The sequence below is a fragment of the Aquarana catesbeiana genome, linkage group LG07 (assembly GCF_042186555.1).
Source record: "Aquarana catesbeiana isolate 2022-GZ linkage group LG07, ASM4218655v1, whole genome shotgun sequence".
Classification (NCBI taxonomy): Eukaryota; Metazoa; Chordata; class Amphibia; order Anura; family Ranidae; genus Aquarana; species Aquarana catesbeiana.
The window spans coordinates 76,311,848-76,335,113 of NC_133330.1; the positions used below are offsets into that span (position 1 = coordinate 76,311,848).

Sequence of the window (23,266 nt, forward strand, 5' to 3'; positions counted from 1 at the left end):
GAGCTTTAAACCATAATTGCTACCTATGGGCAAATCAGATTATAAAATTCCCCTTTCTATTTTTTAAATTTCTATTTGGGCTGATTCTTTAAATGACAACTGTAAAGTTGTCAATAATTAGTTGCCCCCACCATCCTGATTTCTTCCCACTAGGGTTCAATACAAACAGAAAAAAACAAATAACCGTGTACCTCTAGTCACCACATGCAATCCAGCACTAGAAGGGATAAGAAAGGTAATCAAAGATTTACAACCCATGATAACAGACGATGAAACTCTGCTGGCAACAGTTCCTGGTAACTTTCTTTTCTTCAATTTTAATTCATTAGGTAGGCAGTAGGCAAGCCTTGACAGATAAAACAACCCTTTGTAGTTCGAAGTGTTTTACTCAAAGCAATTGGACCTTTAGCCTTTAACAAGGCCTATGACTTTTAAACTAGACTTACACCTGTCGAATTTGTTAAAAAATTGTACATTTTCAGAATGTTCATTTGATTACCTAATGCCCAGTACACACGATTGGATTTTCCGACAACAAATGTTGGATGTAAGCTTGTTGACTGAAAGTCCAACCAAGTGTATGCTCCATCGAACATTTGTTGTCGGCCTTTCCTCCAACAAATGTTGGCTAGCAGGTTCTCAAATTTTCCGCCAACAAAACTTTGTTGTTGGAATTTCCGATCGTGTGTACACAAATCCGACGCACAAAAGTTCACACATGCTCGGAATCAAGCAGAAGGAGCTGTACTGGCTATTGAACTTCCTTTTTCTCGGCTCCTCGTAGGTCTTGTACGTCCCCACGTTCATAACTGTTCGCCAATATTTGTGTGATCGTGTGTATGTAAGACAAGTTTGAGCCAACATCCTTCGAACAAAAATCCACGGTTTTGTTGGCGGAAAGTCTGATCGTGTGTACGCAGCATAAGGGTTAAAGGGGATAACTCAACAATCAGTTTAAGGATGACATGTTTTTGTTGAATAATGGAACAATTTATGCCAGGAGCAAATAAAATTCTAATAATAAAATTTTATTTGCTCCTGGCATAAATTGTAAAAATTTTCACAAGTGTCATGCACAAGCACTTGTCAAAGTTAATACAGAAATAGAATGTTTGTTCTATGAAAATCGAGACATTGACATGGTACTTGAGCTAAAAGTAATTCAAAAATAAATTTTTATACTTTCTTGTACAGTTAAAAGTTAAAATGAAATTCTACAGAAGGCCAGCCTAAGGCTATGGTTGCTCTGGTGATTGAATCTCTTTACTAAGGGATTCCAATGCATGTTTCATTGGATTGCAAAATGAGGATACTGCCAAAAAGTAGTTGCATTTTTCAGTATCAAAGATCCCCAGTGTAGTCATAGCCCCCGCAGAACACAGAACTGAGGCTTACTGGCTGCAGAAAATAATTACAAATAAAAACATTCCTTCACAACAGTCTGCAAAGGATAAACAGCAGCAGCATTCCAGAGGGCATGGAAAATCTCCTGTTTATATGCAATTACACAAAATAAAACTTGATATGCTAGTAAACTTGGATTGTGAGAAGGAGCAGTAAATCACAACCTAGGTGTAGCATTTCTAAGCAGGAAGCAATCCTTGCACACATATTATACAAATTTGTGTGCTCTCATGTTTTTACTTTATATAACAATGAAGTAAACATAGAAGTAATGATTGTTAAAAATGCACACGCACTGTTAAAATTTGTTACACCAAGCCTCTCCATGATGTGTATACCTAAAAAACATTGAAAATTAGATATATTCTCTTTAAGACACTTAAACTGAAAATAGCATGAAAATAAATCAGACCTTTAGCACATAAGAGTCATTTTTAAATAAATCTTCCTATCAGGTGTAACTCATTGGTGGGAATGAATCCACATAGCACCCTAAACTCCTATAGGTTGCCTTCTAGTATGGTCAACACATTGGTTTGTTAACAGCAAAGTCCATATTGAAGACTACTGTACATGGCTCAACTTTTGTCAGGTTCAGCATGAATCAGCCTAAATCTGAACTGTGGGTGTCTGACTCAATTATTCAAATCACTTTTAATGAAGGATCTGGCTATAAAGCTATCCCGTCATATGTATACACTGTTCGGGCCAGTAGTAGTATCTTTATCTTTAAATACTGAAATTATATGTAGATACTGTGATAAAGACGCTTAATGGGGTTGATTTATCAAATAAGTAGAGAATGTTTATTTTGTAGGGGAATTTACAAATACATTTTCACTTAGTGTATGTGATTTCTTACTAAATAAATAACAAGATCGATAGATACTGTAGATAGATAGATAGATAGATAGATAGATAGATAGATAGATAGATAGATAGATAGATAGATAGATAGATAGATAGATAGATAGATAGATAGATAGATAGATAGATAGATAGATAGATAGATAGATAGATAGATAGATAGATAGATAGATATTTTTTCTACAGGGAGATAAAAATACAAAAACATCTGGATACTCTGTTGGATTAAGATGGACCTATTTATTGCTTGTTTTGAATTTGTTGACAAAAAAAAAAAATGTTCAGTAAGTTACACTGCTTTTGAGAACTTGCACAAAGAATGCCAACACAAATGGCTGACAAGAATATCTAAGATAGAGGAGATGGAGGAGCTGATCCACATTTCCCAAGAGAGACTACAAAAATTCACGAATACGTGGGCCTGTTGGACACATTTTAAAACCACTAAAAGTTATAGAATCCTTTTTCCCACTCTGCATACAAACAGCTGAATCGATCCAATACACCCCCAATCATCATCCCCCTTTGTTGGTTGGTATGGAACTGGATTGGGAGGCGGCCCCAAATCTAATCTAACCCTACCCTCCATCTCCCCCCCCCCTTTTTTTTTTCTTTCTTTTTCTCTTTCTTTCCTTTCTCTCTCCTTTTCTTTTCGTCTTTTCCTTCCCTCCTTTTCTTTCTTCCACTTTTTCTCTCTCCTTCATCTCTTCCTAACTTGTAGAGCTACAGTAGGTACCCTATCACTATTATTCGGGGACCCATTGACAAATCGGTGGTCAAGATAAATGAACAAAACATAGCCATAGTTGGACCTGAAGACATTGGTCTCAATGGCACTATGTATACCACGTAAATCTGTGACCCATAATAGACTGTTATCACACTATGTACTTTATTGAAATTTCATAAAATCTCTTTTCACAGATATTGCTCTAAATTATTCTGGACCCCATGATAACTGTTATACTGTACGTATTGTAAACATTACTTATATATATTCAATAAAAAAATTTTTGTGGAAAAAAAAAAAAGACAGAGTTGAGATTAATCAAATAAATCTAAAACAAAAATCTGAGCTGGCTCCTTACAACCTGCATGCATATAACATTGTGTTCTTGATATAAAATACAATGGTGTTATTTAAGCTGTGTACAAACACTTCAATTAAATTTGGTATTTTTTCTTAGTGTACTGAGCCTTTTAATTAAAATCAAGACTTAAGTATGGAACCTCTAGGAGTAGTTTAAGGCGGTGCCTGAAATTTGTGTGTATGGTTATCTTGTATTGATTTTTACAGTATAAAGCTACCTGATGATTGCTATTTACTTTTAAATACAATTTTAAATACATTGTTGCAACAGATATTTATTTTATTTGATAGGACAGTTGTTACGAATGAGTGTGAATAAACTCTGATAACATCAAGAAATCTTGTCTTGGCATTTAGAGAAGCCTGCATCTATCTATCTTTCTCTTTTTGTGGATATCGGATATCACTAAAACATAATATACAAACTTTCACTAAAGGCCTTTTAAATTAAACTTTGAAATGCCCTTACACTTTAAGCCTTTCTATTTGATAGTGGATTGGGGAATATGGGACATTTAGAGCTTAAGTAGCTGTATGCTGTATCTACTGCCTAGATTTTGGGCTTCCATGGTACTCAGGCAGAGGCATAACTAGAACCTTCAGGGCCCTGGTACAAAAAACCATGAAGGGCCCCCCTGACCCCCCCGACTCTAAACCTGGGGCCCTTTCCACTGATCCCAGGGCCCTTTACTCCCATGACATTTTGCCAACCCCAGAGTACTTTTTTTTATGGAGCACATATTTTTTACTGCACTCCTACATCAGTGCCCCCCCATATCAGTGCCCCCCTACATCAGTGTCTCCAGAGTGCCCCCTTACATCCTCCAGAGTGCCCCCTTAGTACCTCCAGAATGCGCCCTTAATACTGCTGTACAAAGGGGGCACTCTGGAGGAGGATGTAAAGGGGCACCCTGGAGAATTTAAAGGGGCACTTTGGAGGTACTATGGTGGCACTCTGGCAAGGGGTGTAAAGGGGCACTCTGGAGGCACTGAGGGGGCACTCTGAAGGTACTAAGGGGGCCTTCTGGAGAATGCACCACTAGACACGCCCCCTGCCGCCCGAGTAGTATCAGCAGTTCTGAGCCTACCCTACAGCACAGCCATAGCACTCTTCTTCTGTCACAGACATATGGACAGGAGAAAAGTGCTTGGTTTTTACAGCACAGACAAGCCACCATTCCGGCCCTCCTGCCCCCCCCCACAGTGGCAGAACGCCAGGGCTCGGTTACAAGTGCGACCTTTGTGACCCTGGTAGTTCCACCACTATACTCAGGTACTGTTGAAGTGTACCAGTCCTTTCTAATATCTTTTCTCAATAATCTGTTGATCTCTATCCCCTGCTATTAAAGGAAATAAATTCTGATACATATCCATTGTAGGCTTCTTCATGTCTTTCACATACAAAAAGCCTAGTGGAAAAAAAACATACTATTTCTAAGAAGTTTTAAAGACCCATCACTTCTAAATTTGCCTAGGATGTTTGAATGTAAGGCAGGCCATAGACTGTGACATTTCTTTCCTGCAACCAGTTGCAGGAAAGAAATCCACATGATTCCCACTTCAACACACAGTGCTGACAGGGGAATCCCTCCTGCTAAGCAATTGTCTGCTCCTGGCGGCGGGCAGGAGCGGGTGAGGTAAGCCGTCCCTGCTAGGAGAAGACATTGATCATTGCTAGAGGCTATATCAACTGCTAGCGATAATTGCAAGTGAATTGATCAAGTTGAGCAACTTGGTACAGTCAGCCTGCCCACACACAGTTCGAATCTCAACTGGTTCCTGCTGAAACGGCCAAGATTCGAACCATACATAGCCGGCCTAAGGGGTTATACTTAAAGCAGAGAAAGAGATAATTACACATTAAAAGCCACAGGAAGTACACTACCAGTGACTCTGTAAGGTGCTATCAGGATTCTTAACTTAACTGTAACCCACAAAAGAAAACAAAGTTGTTATTCATCTTTATTTCAGTACTATTTTTGCTTTACATATGCTTGACAGTTGCAAATCTTTTTCTGCCCAGGTCTCATCAATAATAATAGCAATTATTTCTGTTAATTTAACTTCATAGGACATGCACTTTATAAAATGCTTGATCAACTCTAGATGTAAACAACATATTTTTTAAGTAAAAAACATGTCTACACCCTTCCCATTTTATTATACATAATCTCATGAACAAGATTTTTAGCTTCGTCTGGCAGATCAACTTGATATTCTATTTTGCTATTTTGGATAACATAAAATACATTATTTTTAAATTGCTTTATTCAACATTTAATTTCTAAATTAATGAAGCCTGACAAGCATGACCTATAAAAAAAACTATGTTATCATAGTTTTGTACAATCCCTAAAATTTGAAGAACACGTTCATGAAAAAAGAAATGGTCCTTTAGGTTTAGCAAGGTTGTGTTTTTGTTTCTTAAGTAGGTCAAAATGTACTTCGCTTTTATGCTGTTGAATGCTGATTACAAAAGCCATTGAACAGGCAAATGCAATTTGTGTGTTTAGTCTTCATCTTTATATCTTTACATATTCATTTTTAGCAATTGTTTATTTTTGTCTTTGTTTCTTTTTTGGTCAACAGGTGTGGGTGGATGCAGGTACCCAGATCTTCTTTTCCTATGCCATCTGCCTGGGATGTTTGACTGCTCTGGGAAGTTATAATAACTACAACAATAACTGCTACAGGTAATATACCATATTCATAGATAAAATTGGGAAATAATTATATTAATTGCATGTAGAAATAAAACCAAGAAATCCAAATGTGAAGCCAAAAACTGTGAATTTAGTGATTCTTCGATTATGAGGGAAATGACAGATATTGATACCAAATGCCACCAACTTCTTAATGATAAATCACACAGCACCTCGGTGTGCAACAGAGGGAGGCTTACCAGAATCATATGACCCCCAACTAAGAGTGGTCAACCAGCGCTTGTGTTTCTATCCAAGATATCCAGCTTTCCTCAAAACCACATGTCAAATGATGGTACTGCTGCGTTGTAATAGATAGCTATAACAATATATACTTAGTTGGACATAGTATCATGAAAAAAAATGCTCCTGATGATGTCATCTTTGATGAATCTAGTAGGGCAGAGATGGAACACATGCCACTACGCATATGCGATCCTGACATAGCCATCTTGGATTCTGGAATATGAGTTGTTTTATATGATATGAAGTGCCTGGTTGTCATCTCTTCATTGTAAGGGCATTCACCACATTAAATTGATGTTTTAATTGGGATTATACTATGGAGAGCATGTCTTTTTTCTTTTTCATGATACTATGTGTAACTGAGTATATATGCACATCAAGCTATTACAACGCAGCAGTACCATCGTTTGTAGTTTTGTAGTTCATGTGGTTTTGAGGAAAGCTGGATATCTTGGAATGATACACAAGCACTAGTTGACCACTCTTAATTGGGGGTGATATGATTCTGGTAAGCCTCCCTCTGTTGCACACTGAGGTGCTGTGTGGTTTATCACTAAAGCGGAGTTCCAGCCGTTTCTTTGTTTATTAAAAGTCAGCAGCTACAAAAAGTGTAGTTGCTGACTTTTAATAAACATACACTCACCTGGTCCCATGGTCCAGCAATGCGGCTGCTCAAAGCCTCGGTTCTCTCCCCCACCTCTCCCCGATGCCAACATCACTAGTGTGGGCATCCAGGTGCAACAGTTTCCGGCTACACAGCCAGGTGCGCACTACGCATGCACGAGTCGCGCTGTGAGTCCTGAATGGGTGGGCAATCTTTTGGGACCTTTGATGTGTCCCAGAAGACTGCAGGGAAGGAGGGAGATAAGAGAACTTCCGCTTGAGTCACCTAGGCGGCCTGAGCGCAATTGGGAGCTGGGTACCTGTCAAAACTAGGTACCCCCCAAAAAGAAAATGACGTGGCAAGAAATGACATGCTATCGAAGAATCACTGAATTCACATTTGACTTTCTTTGTTTTATTTTTTCAATTTGTGGTGACACATAATAGTTTGACATATTTGCATTGCACTATTGTATTGCACATACTATTTGATTTATATATCTGCACTATTGTTTGGTGATGTTTATTATGCTATGTATTATGGTATTGTGCTAGCTGCTATGTTTTTGGGGGAGGGGGGTGTTATTTGATAATAAAGCATAGAGTTATATGCAGTCTTGTAACCGTTAGAGTCTAACATAATCTATGTTTTGAAAAACTAGTGTTCCAATTAACCACTTCAGCCCCGGAAGATTTTCCCCCCTTCCTGAGCACTTTTTACAATTCGGCACTCCTTCGCTTTAACTGACAATTACGTTGTACCCAAACCAAATTTGTGTCCTTTTTTTCACTGAGGTTGATTGTTTAAAATAAAAGTGCTTGATGCAATCCTAAATGCACAAGACATAACTGGATATTCATATTTATAGATTGTTAATCCAGGTAATATCCAATTGCCATCAGGGAATCAGGAAGAATCCCCCCCCCGGCTAGAGCAATTTGTATCATGCTTTGTAGGGGTTGTTTGCTTTCCTATGAATCAACTGTAGATTTGGAGGTTTTTACACTATAGCTTTGTGGATATCGAAAGAACTAAGAATTAGTTACTAAAAAACATAGTTATGGAGTGGACCGCAGTTATACAAGGATACAACAGGCAGCTTATTTCACAGAAAAAGGCAGAAATATTGTACAGATACAGAGCACACTGCAAGCTGTCACAGGTCAAGAGGAAAACCCTTCTTTTCTGTGAGGTTGTTTCTTCCGAGAGTAAAATCAAAGGGATAGCTGCTGTTTCCCCAGGGGCTCTCTCATTGGGGTTTGGGTTTAACTGCTGGGTACTCCTAGGACCCTCTATAGATACCCACAGGGGAAAGAAGGGTAGGTGCCAGGTAACAAGGAATTGAAGTATGAAAGTGACACCGTGCACAGGGAAGCTGTAAGCATGGATTAAGTTATAGGGCTGCGAGTACAGATGAGCACAGCATGGCTTGAGACCAAGGGTGCAGAGATGGTGCAGCAGAGTTTGGAGGATTTTTGTGTAGAGATGGCATAGCAGAGGTCTTCACTGGATTGCAAGGAAAAAGATGGCTCAGCAGAGCATCAAGCTGCAGAAGCCAAGAAGGTTCCTACTGTAGATGCTGTGAAAAACACCTCATCATTAGGGATGGGCTGAACACCCCCCGTTCGGTTTGCAGCAGAACATGTGAACAGGCAAAAAATTCATTTGAACACGCGAACACCGTTAAAGTCTATGGGACACGAACATGAAAAATCAAAAGTGCTAATTTTAAGGGTTAATATGCAAATTATTGTCATAAAAAGTGTTTGGGGACCTGGGTCCTGCCCCAGGGGACATGTATCAATGCAAAAAAAAGTTTCAAAAACAGCTGTTTTTTCGGGAGCAGTGATTTTAATAATGCTTAAAGTAAAACAATAAAAGTGAAATATTCCTTTAAATTTCATACCTGGGGGGTGTCTATAGTATGGATGTAAAGTGGCGCATGTTTCCCATGTTTACAACAGTCCGAGAGAAAAATTACGTTTCTAAAGGAAAGAAAAAACGGCCTGGGATTCCCCCACAGTGCATTACCAGGCCCTTTGGGTCTGGTATGAATATTAAGGGGAACCCCGAAACAAAAAATGTGTGGGGTCCCCATGGCTTTTCCCGTAATGTCAGAGGGGGCAGGGTTACCCGGTTACGTAACAGGTGACCCCGCCCCCTCTGACACCACATGGAAAACCATAGGGAAGTCCCTGTGAAGTCCCCGTGCGTCAGAGGGGGGGCGGGGTCACCGTGTGGCTCCACCGTCAGTTATATAAGAACTGTCAGAAGAACAGAAGCGTCACAAAGCGGGAACCTCCCATGGATGCGGATCGTCCGGAGAATGAAGCAGGGAAGAAGAAGAAGGGAGATACGGACGAGAAGACCGAAGGAGGAAGCAGAGGATCGGAGGAAGAAGAGGAAGAAGCAGAGGAAGAAGCGGGGGAAGAACAAGATGGAGGAAAAAAAACGAACGAAGACCAGAAGAAGATGGAAGAAGAAGCGGGGAAAGAAGAAGACGTTAATAAAGGAATTGTCAAAAACCGTCTTTTTTAACATTTTTGACACTTTTTTTGTGAGATGGTAGGGGTACATTTGTACCCCATTACTATTTCTCACAGGGGGGCTGGGATCTGGGGATCCCCTTGTTAAAGGGGGCTTCAAGATTCCGATAAGCCCCCCGCCCGCATACCCCCACAACCACTGGGCAAGGGTTGTGGAGATGAGGCCCTTGTCCCCATCAACATGAGCGCATCCTCCCCATGTTAAGAGCATGTGGCCTGGTACAGTTCAGGGGGGGCTCTCTTGTCCCCCCTCTTTTCCTCTGGCCTGCCAGGTTGCGTGCTCAGATAAGGATCTGGTATGGATTTTTAGGGGGAACACCACGCCATTTTTTAAAAAATTTTGGCGCGGGGTTCCCCTTAATATCCATACCAGACCTGAAGGGCCTGGTATGGAATTTGGGGGGACCCCCACGCATTTCTTTTTTAAATTATGGTTCGGGGTTCCCCTTAATATTCATACCAGACCATGCCATACCATGACTTTTATGAGTATTGCAGAGACCTGACAATTCATTATAGCAGGCGGCGCTACCTCTAGTACTTTTAAATTACTTTTTTTCCTTTAGAAATGTAATTTTGCTCTCGGACTGTTGTAAACACAGGAAACATGCGCCACTTTACAGGCATACTATAGACACCCCCCAGGTCCGACACTTTTATTGTTTCACTTTAAGCATTATTAAAATCACTGCTCCTGAAAAAACTGACATTTTTGAAACTTTTTTTTGCATTGATACATGTCCCCTGGGGCAGGACCCAGGTCCCCAAACACTTTTTATGACAATAGCTTGCATATTAACCTTTAAAATTAGCTCTTTTGATTTCTCCCCAAAGACTTTTAAAGGGTGTTCCGCGGCTTTCAAATTTGCTGCGAACACCCCAAATTGTTCGCTATTCGGCGAACGGGGGAACAGGCAATGTTCGAGTTGAACTCATGTTCGACCCTAACAGACAGCCCATCCCTACTCATCGTATTCATCCTTAGCTGGAGCCAGTATATGCCTCAGCATTACAGCCCTAACCTCTGCAACACCCGCAGCCTCTGCTGCAGCCACAGACTTCGCTATCCTCATTCTTCACCCACTGTCTCAGTTGCAGCTCTGCTGCACCCACAGCCCCTGTTGCACGCACAGGGATGGTGCAGTGGAGGTTTGAGGTTGTGGGTGCAGAGATGGCACAGCAGAGGTTCTGACTATGGTTGCTGCACTAGGCCTGAAGAATGAGCACATGCTCCGCAAACGCGGCACCTTTCCTCCACATCGCATCCCGGAAGTGACTTCATCATCGGCTCCCTGTGCGTTTCAGGACTCCAGGAATCATCGAACCCACCAGCGCGGTCCTCCCGAGTACCATACTGCAGAAGCCATCCTGATGTCCAGCTTTACAGACGCTCTTGCACTATTGTGCTCAATGCCTTTTGATGTTTTATCCTTGCGAGTACCAGTATTCTTACCTGTATTAAATTAGCTTACTTACTACACTCAGATTGGCACTTGTGCTTCCTCCTCAATAAGGGGAATAGAGGATGTGATGCTTTAAAAATGTGGTGATATGGTGCACTAAACTGTACCACACAAGTATGCGGTGCTGTGCTGCAAACAAAAGGCAGCTTTGCCTGTGTCAGGAAAAATTTTATGCTGCTGACTCCAAGATAAAAAAAGACCTTAGCTAAATTACAATACACAGCAACTTCACTAAACCCCAATGTTTTTTGTCTAACTGAAAGTCAAAAAACAACTATTAAAACAGACAATAATAAAAAAAAAAAAAAACAACAAAAAGAAAAAACAGGGAGAGTGAACAGCAGCTAAACAACAATTCAAATTGTTGCTGACACACACACACAGAAAGGTAGTCCTCAAATTGACTGTTGGTTTTATGCAATGTGAACACAGATGGGGATTAAAAATAATCTGCACTATGTAGGATTGCAGCAATTACCTGCAAACACTGTGTGATCTCTTCCTATCTACTCTAGGTGTCCCTAATGGCTGGTACACAGGTTTTGGCCATTTCAACAGAAACCGTCGGACATTCCCCCTGTGTGCCCAGAAGCCTGTCCGACAGAAGCTGGTCTAACAACAGACTTCTGTCAAACTAACGTGCTGAAAAAACAGTGTTCAATAAGTGCTGCAAGCACTGATCAGTGTGTTCTGCCAGGGGGGCAGTCCCCCTGTCAGTACAAAAGCTCAGTGGGGGAGATTGCCGCACTAACATCACTCAGTTAGTACAGCAACCTCTTAGTTTTTTTTCTCCACGGTTTGAATGAGAAAAAAAATTCCCATGTGTCCTGGATTAACACACACTGACTGCTGCAACAGCACTGGAACATTAGGAAAACACCCAAATTTGCCCTTTTGACACAGTCCAGAGGCCAGGAAGCGTATTAATGGTAATTGACAATGAACTACAGTATTAGTTCGCTGAATCGCCATATTCCAGAACTGCAAACGACTTGGGTTCAGATCAATCTTATGCATGTGACCTTTGGGCAGACTTCTGAGAAAATCTGTGATCCAATCAAAGAAGAAGGACACTTCTGGGGCATTTCGATACCAAATGTGTACAGAACACCTTCAGGCTACTGCATTACATTTTTTTATTTGTATTTCTAGAAAATTTAAGTAGCTGCACATTAAAATAGAAAGGCAATGTATAATAATATTAATATAATAATATTAATTCACAAAATGGAAAATGCCATCGAAATAGAAATGTAGCATATAATAAAAGTAAATTTCCAAATAGCAATTTTGTATGCTGTATTAATAATTTTTTTATGAAAGGTTAGTTATCCTTTAAATAGGGAAGGTTTAGATGGCCTGCCAGACGTATTTATTGTCAGTGTTGCTTCTATTAGGAGTGAATAGAAATCTCCCCATTGAAAGAAAGAATTATTATTAAAAACCTGACAAAGCATCTATCTATCTATCTATCTATCTATCTATCTATCTATCTATCTATCTATCTATCTATCTATCTATCTATCTATCTATCTATCTATCTATCTATCTATCTATCTATCTATCGATTCTCTCTCTCTCTTTCTCTCTATTTATTCTTTTGGTTGTAATTTAGAATGACAGATGCAGAAAGAACCAGGCGTCTGTCTAGCTGATGAATGACTGTGACTAATTTGTCAAGCAACTGGTAATATTTTTTTTACTGACTCTATACAGTATATGACTATATAAAAATTCCAATTGAACACCTGAGTTATGACCACCCAACATTACAATACAAAATTGCCAACCTACTTATTGATTTGTTATTACCAAACTCTATGTTAAAATAGTGATGACACTGAACAACTTAAAAAAGCAGTTTTCATTATTTGACAATTGCTCATGACTTTAAAAAAATGGTACTATCTTGGAGAATTTCTAGCAGCAATACATGTATATAGTTTTTAACACTGAACTCCAGACAGGAAAAAAAAAATAGATAGAATCCTAACAATGCAGTTACTGTACACTGTGTGTTTTTAAAATCTACCAGTACCTGAATTTGTTTGATATCATCCTCTGTAATCCCCCTGAACAGCAGTAATTAGACTATGAGAGGCAGCAACATCACTCTAAACCAACCCGGCTCTGCATGTATTGATACTGAATATACTGACAGAAGGAGAGAACAGAGAGTGTAGAGAGAAGATTGGTAGCAAGTGTAGTGCCCCTTTATCTGTGGCCCTTCCTGTGGTGATGTAGTGGGTGGAGTTAGTGCCCATTTATATGGCAGCTCTGGGTGGGTCCAGTCTCGATAGGGTATGGGAACAGGACACCCCTGACCGGTATGGTGTATTTTGTGTACTAAAGGAAGAGAGAGCCCCCTGCTGCCCTAAACCACTGGGGTATCCAGAGGAGGACACACTGGGGACAGAGAGACAATCCTTGCCACTCTGACCCTCATCTAATGGGTTCTGTGGCTTTGTATAGAATGACCTTGAGACTTATGTGAGGAGCTGCCTTTATGTGAGGAGAAGGTGAAAGCAGACTGTAACTTCTGGGGAAGAGTTAGCACACTGATATGATTTCCCAGTGTCCCGCACTGAAGGGACTACCAGAGGCGGCTCTCTAATTAGGCGAAATAGGCGGTGGCCTCAGGCCTCACAGTCATAGGGGCCTCGCACAGCTGGCTAGTTTACCTAATTAGAGAGCCGCCCCTTCCAGCAGCAGAGATCTCCGCCATCACACAGTCCTGTATCCCCTCACTTTGCTACAGGGAGAGATACAGGCTGAGAGTGAGACGTGTGATCGGAGCTCCGGATCACAGACAGGGAGAGCCGCTCAGTAGAGCTCTGACAGATCTCCCCCCTCCCGCTGCTGCCCGCACAGCCAGACAGAAGAGGAGAGAGAGCTTCTGCTCCTCCTCCTCCCGCCCTCTCCTCCTGTGTCTGCCCCGCCCACTCTCCTCGGCAGTGTTCTCTGCTCTGCCTCAGAGAAGGGGATGTGTGGGCGGGAAGATTCAAGCTGAAGCCCAGGAAAAGGAAAAGGACAAGAGGAGTCTGATCCATCCATCCATCCAGTCCCTCCTGCCTCCCAGTGAGTACACTGATGTAGGGGATGCTCTTCCTTCCCTTCCGTCTCCACCCCCTTCTCTTTCTTTCTTTCCTTCCTTCTATCGTTCTTTCTTTCCTTCTATCTATCTATCTATCTATCTATCTATCTATCTATCTATCTATCTATCTATCTATCTATCTATCTATCTATCTATCTATCTTTCCTTCCATCTTTCCTTCCATCTTTCCTTCCATCTTTCTTTCTCTTTCTTTCTTTCTTTCTTTCTTTCTTTCTTTCTTTCTTTCTTTCTTTCTTTCTTTCTTTCTTTCTTTCTTTCTTTCTTTCTTTCTTTCTTTCCTTCTTTCTTTCTTTCATCTTTCTTTCGTTCCTTCCATCTTTCTTTCTCTTTCTTTCTTTCGTTCCTTCCATCTTTCTTTCTTTCTTTCTTTCTTTCGTTCCTTCCATCTTTCTTTCTTTCTTTTGTTCCTTCCATCTTTCTTTCTTTCTTTCTTTCTTTCTTTCTTTCTTTCTTTCTTTCTTTCTTTCTTTCTTTCCTTCCATCTTTTTTTCTCTTTCTCTTGCTTTCTCCTTCCTTCCTTCCTTCCTTCCTTCCTTCCTTCCTTCCTTCCTTCCTTCCTTCCTTCCTTCCTTCCTTCCTTCCTTCCTTCTCCACCCATCCCCCTTTTATTTCTCTCTTTGTGACAGCCTACCAGAATAGGTAGGATCTGTGAGAGCAGCTTCCCTGTGCAGCTCTGCTTGAGGAAAATATATCTTTATTATGCCCACTCACCTACCCCCTGTACTGTCCACTCCCCTATACTGTACCCTCCTAATACAGTTCATTTTCATCCCTTGAATTTTTTTTCCCATTATGGGAGTGAGTGGGGCCTCATGTCTAAGTTTTGCCTAAGGCCTCACAAAGTCTAGAGCCACCTCTGGGGACTACTGTCATAAAGTCATGTAATGAGGTATGGTGCTCTGCACTAGAGTTACACAATTGTTGCAGTAAAGCCTTTTGAACCAGACATTCTTTTATTCTGGGTAACAGGCTTCAGGCTTAGAATATGTGATTGAATCATTATAAAATAGAACATGGGACCCACTTTCCAGGTAATGGAAATATGTTGTATGTTATTTATAATCACTGATTCGTCCTTTCGACGGGATACCTCCAGGGCTATTGGAAATTAATGTAAGAAAAACAATGATTAGACAAAGGGATGCTATAGAGGGACTGGAGCTTCTCAAGTAACTACTCCAATATACAATCTACACCTAGCATCTGAGTGATCTATATACTCTAATATATCTACATAATTATTGCATAAGCCCCAATCACAGACGTGCTAGGTGTAGAATGTATATTGGAGAAGTTACTCGAGAAGCTCCAGTCCTTCCATAGCAGATTATGCATGTGTGTGTGTGTGTGGGGCCCTGAGTATTGGCACTGTATTGTGACAACATTGTCATTTTATTGTATGTGGTTTTAATTGGGGATACTGGGGGGGAATTCTCCACCTTTAGGGTGGAAATTTACCCATAGTGGACTAATCCCATTGTTGATACATTAATACAGTTTTTTAATTTTTTGATGCACCATGGTTGATCCTCATAATTGCTGTCTTTTTGGAGACATCCCTTTCATCATTGTTTTTCTATTGGGCAGGCCTCAGACCAGTTTTACACAATATGGTGGCTTATCTCCTTAAACAGGTAGGTGGCCATCCAAGGAGAAGCAGGACAGGTCCTGAATCAGCATGGCATGAATTCTTGCCCAATCCAGGACCCTTACAAGATGAATTTTTAAATTGCAGCAGCCCCTTTAATGTTCAGTCAGCTGGCTGGGGGTGCACGTAGAAGGAGAGTAGCTAAAGTGCAAGAGTTAGTAAAAAAGTTGTTGCATTTATTGTAAAACAAACTAAATTCAAGTAAGGAAGGTGCTTCAAGTGTCTGACAGCTGCTGCGACTCAGCAGACTTGGTGTTCCATCAGCATACACACTGTCTTCCCTCCACAATCAAGCAGCACCTTTCTTACTTGAATATAAGTGTGGATATTTGTTTTATAATAAATGCTACAATGTTTTTGCTAACTCCTGCGCTTTGACTACTCTCCTTCTACATGCTACTGAGGACCTTTCCCTGATTTGATGTGCCTTAGCTACAGAGCATTCAGAAGCTTCTACTCATCCATCCACCCATCCATCCATATCTGATTTCCATCTTGCACAGGCTACCACCAAGGCTGCTGAATGTAATTACTGACCATTTGGGGCCAGGAATTTACTACATTATTGACCCTAGAACTATACCAGTAGGAATAAGTGCTTTTTATGTGCATGTGAACCTCTTCCTACAACAAAAATTACAAGCAGCATTTGTAAATATAAAGTGATTCTAAAGTCTTGTTTTTTTTAATTAAAAATAACAAACATGTTATACGTACCTGCCCTGTGCAGTGGATTTGCACAGAGCAGCCCGGATCCTTCTGTTTTTGGGTCCCGCTTCGGTGCTCCTGGCCCCTCTCGTCTGCTGAATGCCCCCACAGCAAACAGCTTCCTATGTGGGAACCTGAGCCGAGCCACAGCTCCCTGTATCCATTCAAACAAGGAACCGCGGGCTGGCCCCACCACCTTTCTTTCCTTATTGGCTGACTGACTTTGATAAACAGGAGTGGGAGCCGATGGCGCCACGCTGCTGTCTCAGTCAATGAGCAAGGGGAATCCCGGGCAGTTGAGACACTTCTACAACATCGCTGGATCTAGATGGGGCTCAGGTAGGTATTAGAGGGGCTGCGGGACACAGAAGGTGTTTTATCTTAATGCATAGTCTTTACAATCACTTTAACTGTGAACACTGAGAGACTCCATCTTGATTTAAGGCTGGGGGTGCAGATGCTGCAGGGGAGGTCAAGGATAGGTCTGTGCTGTCTGGCAGGGGTTTTATGATCATGAAAAACTGCCTGCATACAATTACAAATCCTTTCACAAGTAAATAAGTCTCTTTTAGTGCTTTAAATTTATTTTGGTGCTCATTCCCTTAGGCCCCTTTTAGATTTGTGAACTTTTAGGTGCAGTCAAATGCATGTGAATGTGTTTGCTAAAGGCATGATTACATGATCTGTGCCATTATAATCAATTCAGTGGCACTCGATCTGTAAACAGAAAACACAAAATGAAAGGAGTGCCATTGGCTATAATGGCAAATTTCTCATTGAGCATTTTGTGTGTGATTTTACACGCATGCAACTGCACCAAAAATACACAAGCCCTATGCTTGTTTAGGCTATGGACATATCTGCTGTACCTGGGAAATATTTATGAGTATTATATACAATCTGAGAACTTATGCATGGCAGATTTAATATGAACATCAGAGAGTTGTGGAAATGTGGATATTTCTCATCTTGCTCAATAAATTCATCAAAAGCATGTATTCTAACAATGAATGGTGTGATACATTCTGTGTACTGAATGCTTGAATCTTGGTCACAGCTGCTCATTTTCACGGTCAATTGTCAGCAGCTACTAGACCTCATTAGAGGAATGTTAGGAACCAAATTAGATTTAGAGAAATGTCATTGCTTATTTCACTAATTTGATCGTTTCTGGTTTGTTACAGAGACTGCCTCCTGCTTTGCTGCCTGAACAGCGGCACCAGCTTTGTGGCTGGTTTTGCCATATTTTCTGTTCTTGGATTTATGGCTTATGAACAAGGTGTTCCGATTTCTGAAGTTGCTGAATCAGGTATTTGAGGTTTTGTATCTTTTCTCCCTGTATAAAAAAAAGCTCTGTTCACTAACACATAATACATGAAGTATTTTTACTATTGTGCATTCATTTTTACAAAATAAAATAGTAATTTCAATAAAAGTATATCAAAAGCCATTTAAAAAAAAAGATAGAGTAGGGAAGGTGTAAAACACATTTAAATATTAAGTTCACCCTTTATAACATGTTACATGTTACCCCTGTACTCATGGTGTAACATGTAACTTGTTACTGATGCAACTGCAACCCGTGACCACCCTCCCCCCCAGAGTCCCTATTGTGACTGCAAGTCGGGGATCTTCTCCCTGCTCCTGTTGTCACATTTAAAAACAGACCCAGCCATGTGGGGCTCTGCCCTCCTGGCTGCGTCATCCATTTACAGAGTTCTGTGAATGGGAGAACTACAAGTACTGACAGCCTTCACGGCTGTCAGCTTGTAGTTCTCAATGAACCAACAGGGTGCTGTTGAGCAAACTGCCTATTCCATATGCACTAATTATTATTATTATTATACAGGATTTATATAGCGCCAACAGTTTACGCAGCGCTTAATGAACCCCCCCATACCATCAGGGATGCAGGCTTTTGAACAGAGTGCTGATAAAAAGCCAGAAGGTCCCTTTCCTTTTTAATCTGGAGGATGTGGCGCCCACAGTTGCCAACAAGAATGTCAAATTTAAATTAGTCTGATGACAGAACAGTTTTCCACCTTGCAACAGGCCATTTTAAATTAGGCATTTCTGGAACATGTTCAGATATGGCTTCTTCTTTGCATGTTAGAGCTTTTTGGATGGTGCAGTGAACTGAGTTTGCAGACAGTGATTTTTGGAAGTATTCCTGAGCCCATGCAGTGATGACCATCAGAATCATGCCTGCTTTTAATGCAGTGCCGTCTGAGGGCCCGAAGACTGTGGGGATCCAATATTGCATTTTGGCCTTGTCCCTTGCACACAGAGATTTCTCCAGATTCTCTGAATCTTTTGTTGATATTATGTACTGTAGATCATGATATATTTGTTTATATATTAAGTCATTGCAATTTTACATTGAGAAACCTTATTCTGAAATTGTTTGAAATTTGTTAGATGCAGCTTTTCACAAATTGGTGATCCTCTGTCCATCTTCTGAAGCACGCTTATTCTCTAAGATGCTTTTTTTATACCCAGTCATGTTACTGAGCTGTTGCCAAATAACCTAATTAGTTGAAAAATGTTCTTCTAGCTCTTCCTTGTTATACCATGTACTTTGCTTTTTTGAGACGTGTTAGTGTCATCAATTACAAAATTACCTTTTTTTTTTTTTTTAAATGGTACATTTTCTCAATTCAAACATTTGATATGTTTTCTATTCTCTATTGTGAATTGCATTCTTTTTTTATGTAGATTTTACTCAGCGTCCCAACTTTTTTGGAATTGTGGTTGTGTATATACACTATATTGCCAAAAGTATTGGGACTCCTTCCTTTACATGCATATGAACTTTAATGGCATCCCAGTCTTAGTTCATAGGGTTTAATATTGAGTTGGTCCAACCTTTGCAACTATAACAGCTTCAACTCTTCTGGGAAGGCGGTCCACAAGGTTTAGGAGCGTGTTATGGGAATGTTTAACCATTCTTCCAGAAGCGCATTTGTGAGGTCAAGCACTGATGTTGGATAAGAAGGCCTGGCTCGCAGTCTCCGCTCTAATTTATTCCAAAGGTGTTCTATCGAGTTGAGGTCAGAACTCTGTGCATGCCAGTCAAGTTCCTCTACCCCAAACTTGCTCATCCATGTCTTTATGTACCTTGCTTTTGTGCACTGGTGAGCAGTCATGTTGGAACAGGAAGGGGCCATCCCCAAACTGTTCCCACAAAGTTGGGAGCATGAAGTTGTCCAAAATGTCTTGGTATGCTGATGCCTTAAGAGTTCCCTTCACTGGAACTAAGAAGCCAAGCCTAACCCCTGAAAAACAACCCCGCACCTTAATCCCCCCTCCATCAAATGATTTGGAGGGGTGGCCCAATACTTTTGGCAATATAGTGTGGATGAGCCAGTTTGGGGTGGAGGAACTTGACGGACCTGCACAGAGTCCTGACCTCAACCCAATAGAACCTTTGAGATGAATTCGAGTGGAGACTGCGAGCCAGGCCTTCTCGTCCAAAATCAGTGCCTGACCTTAGAAATGCGCTTCTGGAAGAATGGTCAAACATTCACATAGACACACTCCTAAACCTTGTGGACAGCCTTCCCAGAAGAGTTGAAGCTGTTATAGCTGCAAAGGGTGGGCCAACTCAATATTGAACCCTACGGACTAAGACCATTAAAGTTCATGTGCATGTAAAAGCAGGCATCCCAATACTTTTGTTAATATATATATATATATATATTAACAGTGTCTTTAAAAATAATTGATACCCCTTGAAATTTTCCACATGTTGTCATGTTACAACCAAAATGTATCAGATTTTATATTAAAAACCAACACAAAGTGGCACATCATTGTGAAGTGGAAGGAAAATGATAAATGGTTTTCAATTGGATATAGGTCTGGACTTTGACTGGGCCATCTAACACATGAATATACTTTGATCTAAACCATTCCATTGCGCTGGCTGTATGTTTAGGGTTGTTGTCCTGCTGGAAGTTGAACCTCTGCCCCAGTCTCAAGTCTTTTGCAGACTTTAACAGGTTTTCTTCTAAGATTGCCCTGTATTTGGCTCCATTTATCTTCCCATCAACTCTGACCAGCTATCCCGTCCCTGCTGAAGAAAAGCATCCCCACAACATGATGCTGCCACCACCATGTTTCACGGTGGGGATAGTGTGTTCAGGGTGATGTGCAGTGTTAGTTTTCTGCCACACCTAGCGTTTTGCTTTTAGGCCAAAAAGTTCAATTTTGGTCTCATCTTACCAGAGCACCTTCTTCCACATGTTTGCTGTGTCCCCCATATGGCTTCTCACAAACTGCAAATGGGACTTATTTTGGTTTTCTTTCAACAATGGTTTTCTTCTTGCCACTCTTCCATAAAGGCCAGATTTGTGGAGTATACAACTAATAGTTGTCCTGTGGACAGATTCTCCTGCCTGAGCTGTGGAGCTCCTCCAGAGTTACCATGGGCCTCTTGGCTGCCTCTCTGATGAATGCTCTCCTTACCTGGCCTGTCAGTTTAGGTGGACGGCCATGTCTTGGTAGGTTTGCAGTTGTGCCATACTCTTTCCATTTTTGGATGATGGATTGAACAGTGCTCCGTAAGATGTTCAAAGCTTGGGATATTTTTTTAGAACCTACCCTGCTTTAAACCTTTCCACAACTTTATCCCTGACCTGTCAGGTGTACTCCTTGGCCTTCATGATGCTGTTTGTTCACTAAGGTTCTCTAACAAACCTCTGAGGGCTTCACAGAACAGCTGTATTTATACTGAGATTAAATTACACACAGGTTGGCTCTATTTACTAATTAGGTGACTTCTGAAGGCAATTGGTTCCACTAGATTTTAGTTAGGGTTATCAGAGTAAAGGGGGGCTAAATACAAATGCACGCCACACTTTTCAGATATTTATTTGTAAAAGAATGTTGAAAACCATTTATCATTTTTCTTCCACTTCACAATTATGTGCCACTTTGTGATAGTCATATAAAATCCCAATAAAATACATTTATGTTTTTGGTGGTAACGAGACAAAATGTGGAAACTTTCAAAAGGTATGAATACTTTTTCAAGGTATATATATATATATATATATATATATATATATATATACATACTTTTTTATGTTTTGGATAAAGTAGGGAAGGGTCAAATCCTCTGTTGATTTTTTTTTTTTTTATTGTGTCTTCCTTTCACTTCTTGTCCTGGAGAAACAGCAGTAAGTGAGAGAGAAATCTCCACAAAGTGAGTGGAATTTCCCTCCCAAACAGGAGTCCTCTTTGGAACATATAGTTACATAGTTACATAGTAGGTGAGGTTGAAAAAAGACACAAGTCCATCAAGTCCAACCTATGTGTGTGATTATGTGTCAGTATTACATTACATATCCCTGTATGTTGCGGTCATTCAGGTGATTATCTAATAGTTTCTTGAAGCTATCAATGCTCCCCGCTGAGACCACCGCCTGTGGAAGGGAATTCCACATCCTTGCCGCTCTTACAGTAAAGAACCCTCTACGTAGTTTAAGGTTAAACCTCTTTTCTTCTAATTGTAATGAGTGGCCACGAGTCTTATTAAACTCTCTTCTGCAAAAAAGTTTTATCCCTATTGTGGGGTCACCAGTACAGTATTTGTAAATTGAAATCATATCCCCTCTCAAGCGTCTCTTCTCCAGAGAGAATAAGTTCAGTGCCCGTAACCTTTCCTCATAACTAAGATCCTCCAGACCCTTTATTAGCTTTGTTGCCCTTCTTTGTACTCGCTCCATTTCCAGTACGTCCCTCCTGAGGACTGGTGCCCAGAACTGGACAGCATACTCCAGGTGCGGCCGGACCAGAGTCTTGTAGAGCGGGAGAATTATCGTTTTATCTCTGGAGTTGATCCCCCTTTTAATGCATGCCAATATTCTGTTTGCTTTATTAGCAGCAGCTTGGCATTGCATGCCATTGCTGAGCCTATCATCTACTAGGACCCCCAGGTCCTTTTCCATCCTAGATTCCCCCAGAGGTTCTCCCCCCAGTGTATAGATTGCATTCATATTTTTGCCACCCAAATGCATTATTTTACATTTTTCTACATTGAACCTCATTTGCCATGTAGTCGCCCACCCCAATAATTTGTCACGTCTACGGGCCTTCCTTTATCTAGATGGCAACTCACCTCCTCATAGAAGGTTAATAGATTGGTTTGGCAAGAACGATTCTTCATGAATCTATGCTGATTACTGCTAATGATATCATTCTTATTACTAAAATCTTGTATATAGTCCCTTATCATCCCCTCCAAGAGTTTACATACTATTGATGTTAGGCTAACTGGTCTGTAATTCCCAGGGATGTTTTTTGGGCCCTTTTTAAATATTGGTGGTACATTGGCTTTTCTCCAATCAGCTGGTACCATTCCAGTCAATAGACTGTCTGTAAAAATTAGGAACAACGGTCTGGCAATCACCTGACTGAGTTCCCTAAGTACCCTCGGATGCAAGCCATCTGGTCCCGGTGATTTATTAATGTTAAGTTTCTCAAGTCTAATTTTAATTCTGTCCTCTGTTAACCATGTAGGTGCTTCCTGTGTTGTGTCATGAGGATAAACACTGCAGTTTTGGTTACTGAAGCCCCCCGAGTTACTCATGAAGACTGAGGAGAAGAATAAATTCAATACCTTTGCCATCTCCTCATCCTTTGTAACCAGATGTCCTTCCTCATTCTTTATGGGGCCAATATGGTCTGTCCTCCCTTTTTTACTGTTTACATACTTAAAGAATTTCTTGGGATTTTTTTTGCTCTCCTCCGCTATGTGTCTTTCATGTTCTATCTTAGCCATCCTAATTGCACCCTTACATTTCTTATTGCATTCTTTATAAATTCTGAATGCTGAGGATGATCCCTCAACCTTGTATTTTTTGAAGGCCT

The 23,266-nt window shown here is 40.7% G+C and overlaps 1 protein-coding gene across 2 annotated transcripts in view; it reads left to right on the forward strand.

Annotated features, from left to right (window-relative positions):
• SLC6A11 (solute carrier family 6 member 11) overlaps positions 1–23,266 on the forward strand; it is a 473,797-nt gene that overhangs the window by 382,298 nt on the left and 68,233 nt on the right. For both annotated transcript variants that reach the window (XM_073592347.1, XM_073592348.1), the window contains 2 exons: positions 5,951–6,054; positions 17,578–17,702. In XM_073592347.1, the coding sequence (XP_073448448.1) occupies positions 5,951–6,054; positions 17,578–17,702 (229 nt within the window). The remainder of the gene's footprint in view (positions 1–5,950; positions 6,055–17,577; positions 17,703–23,266) is intronic.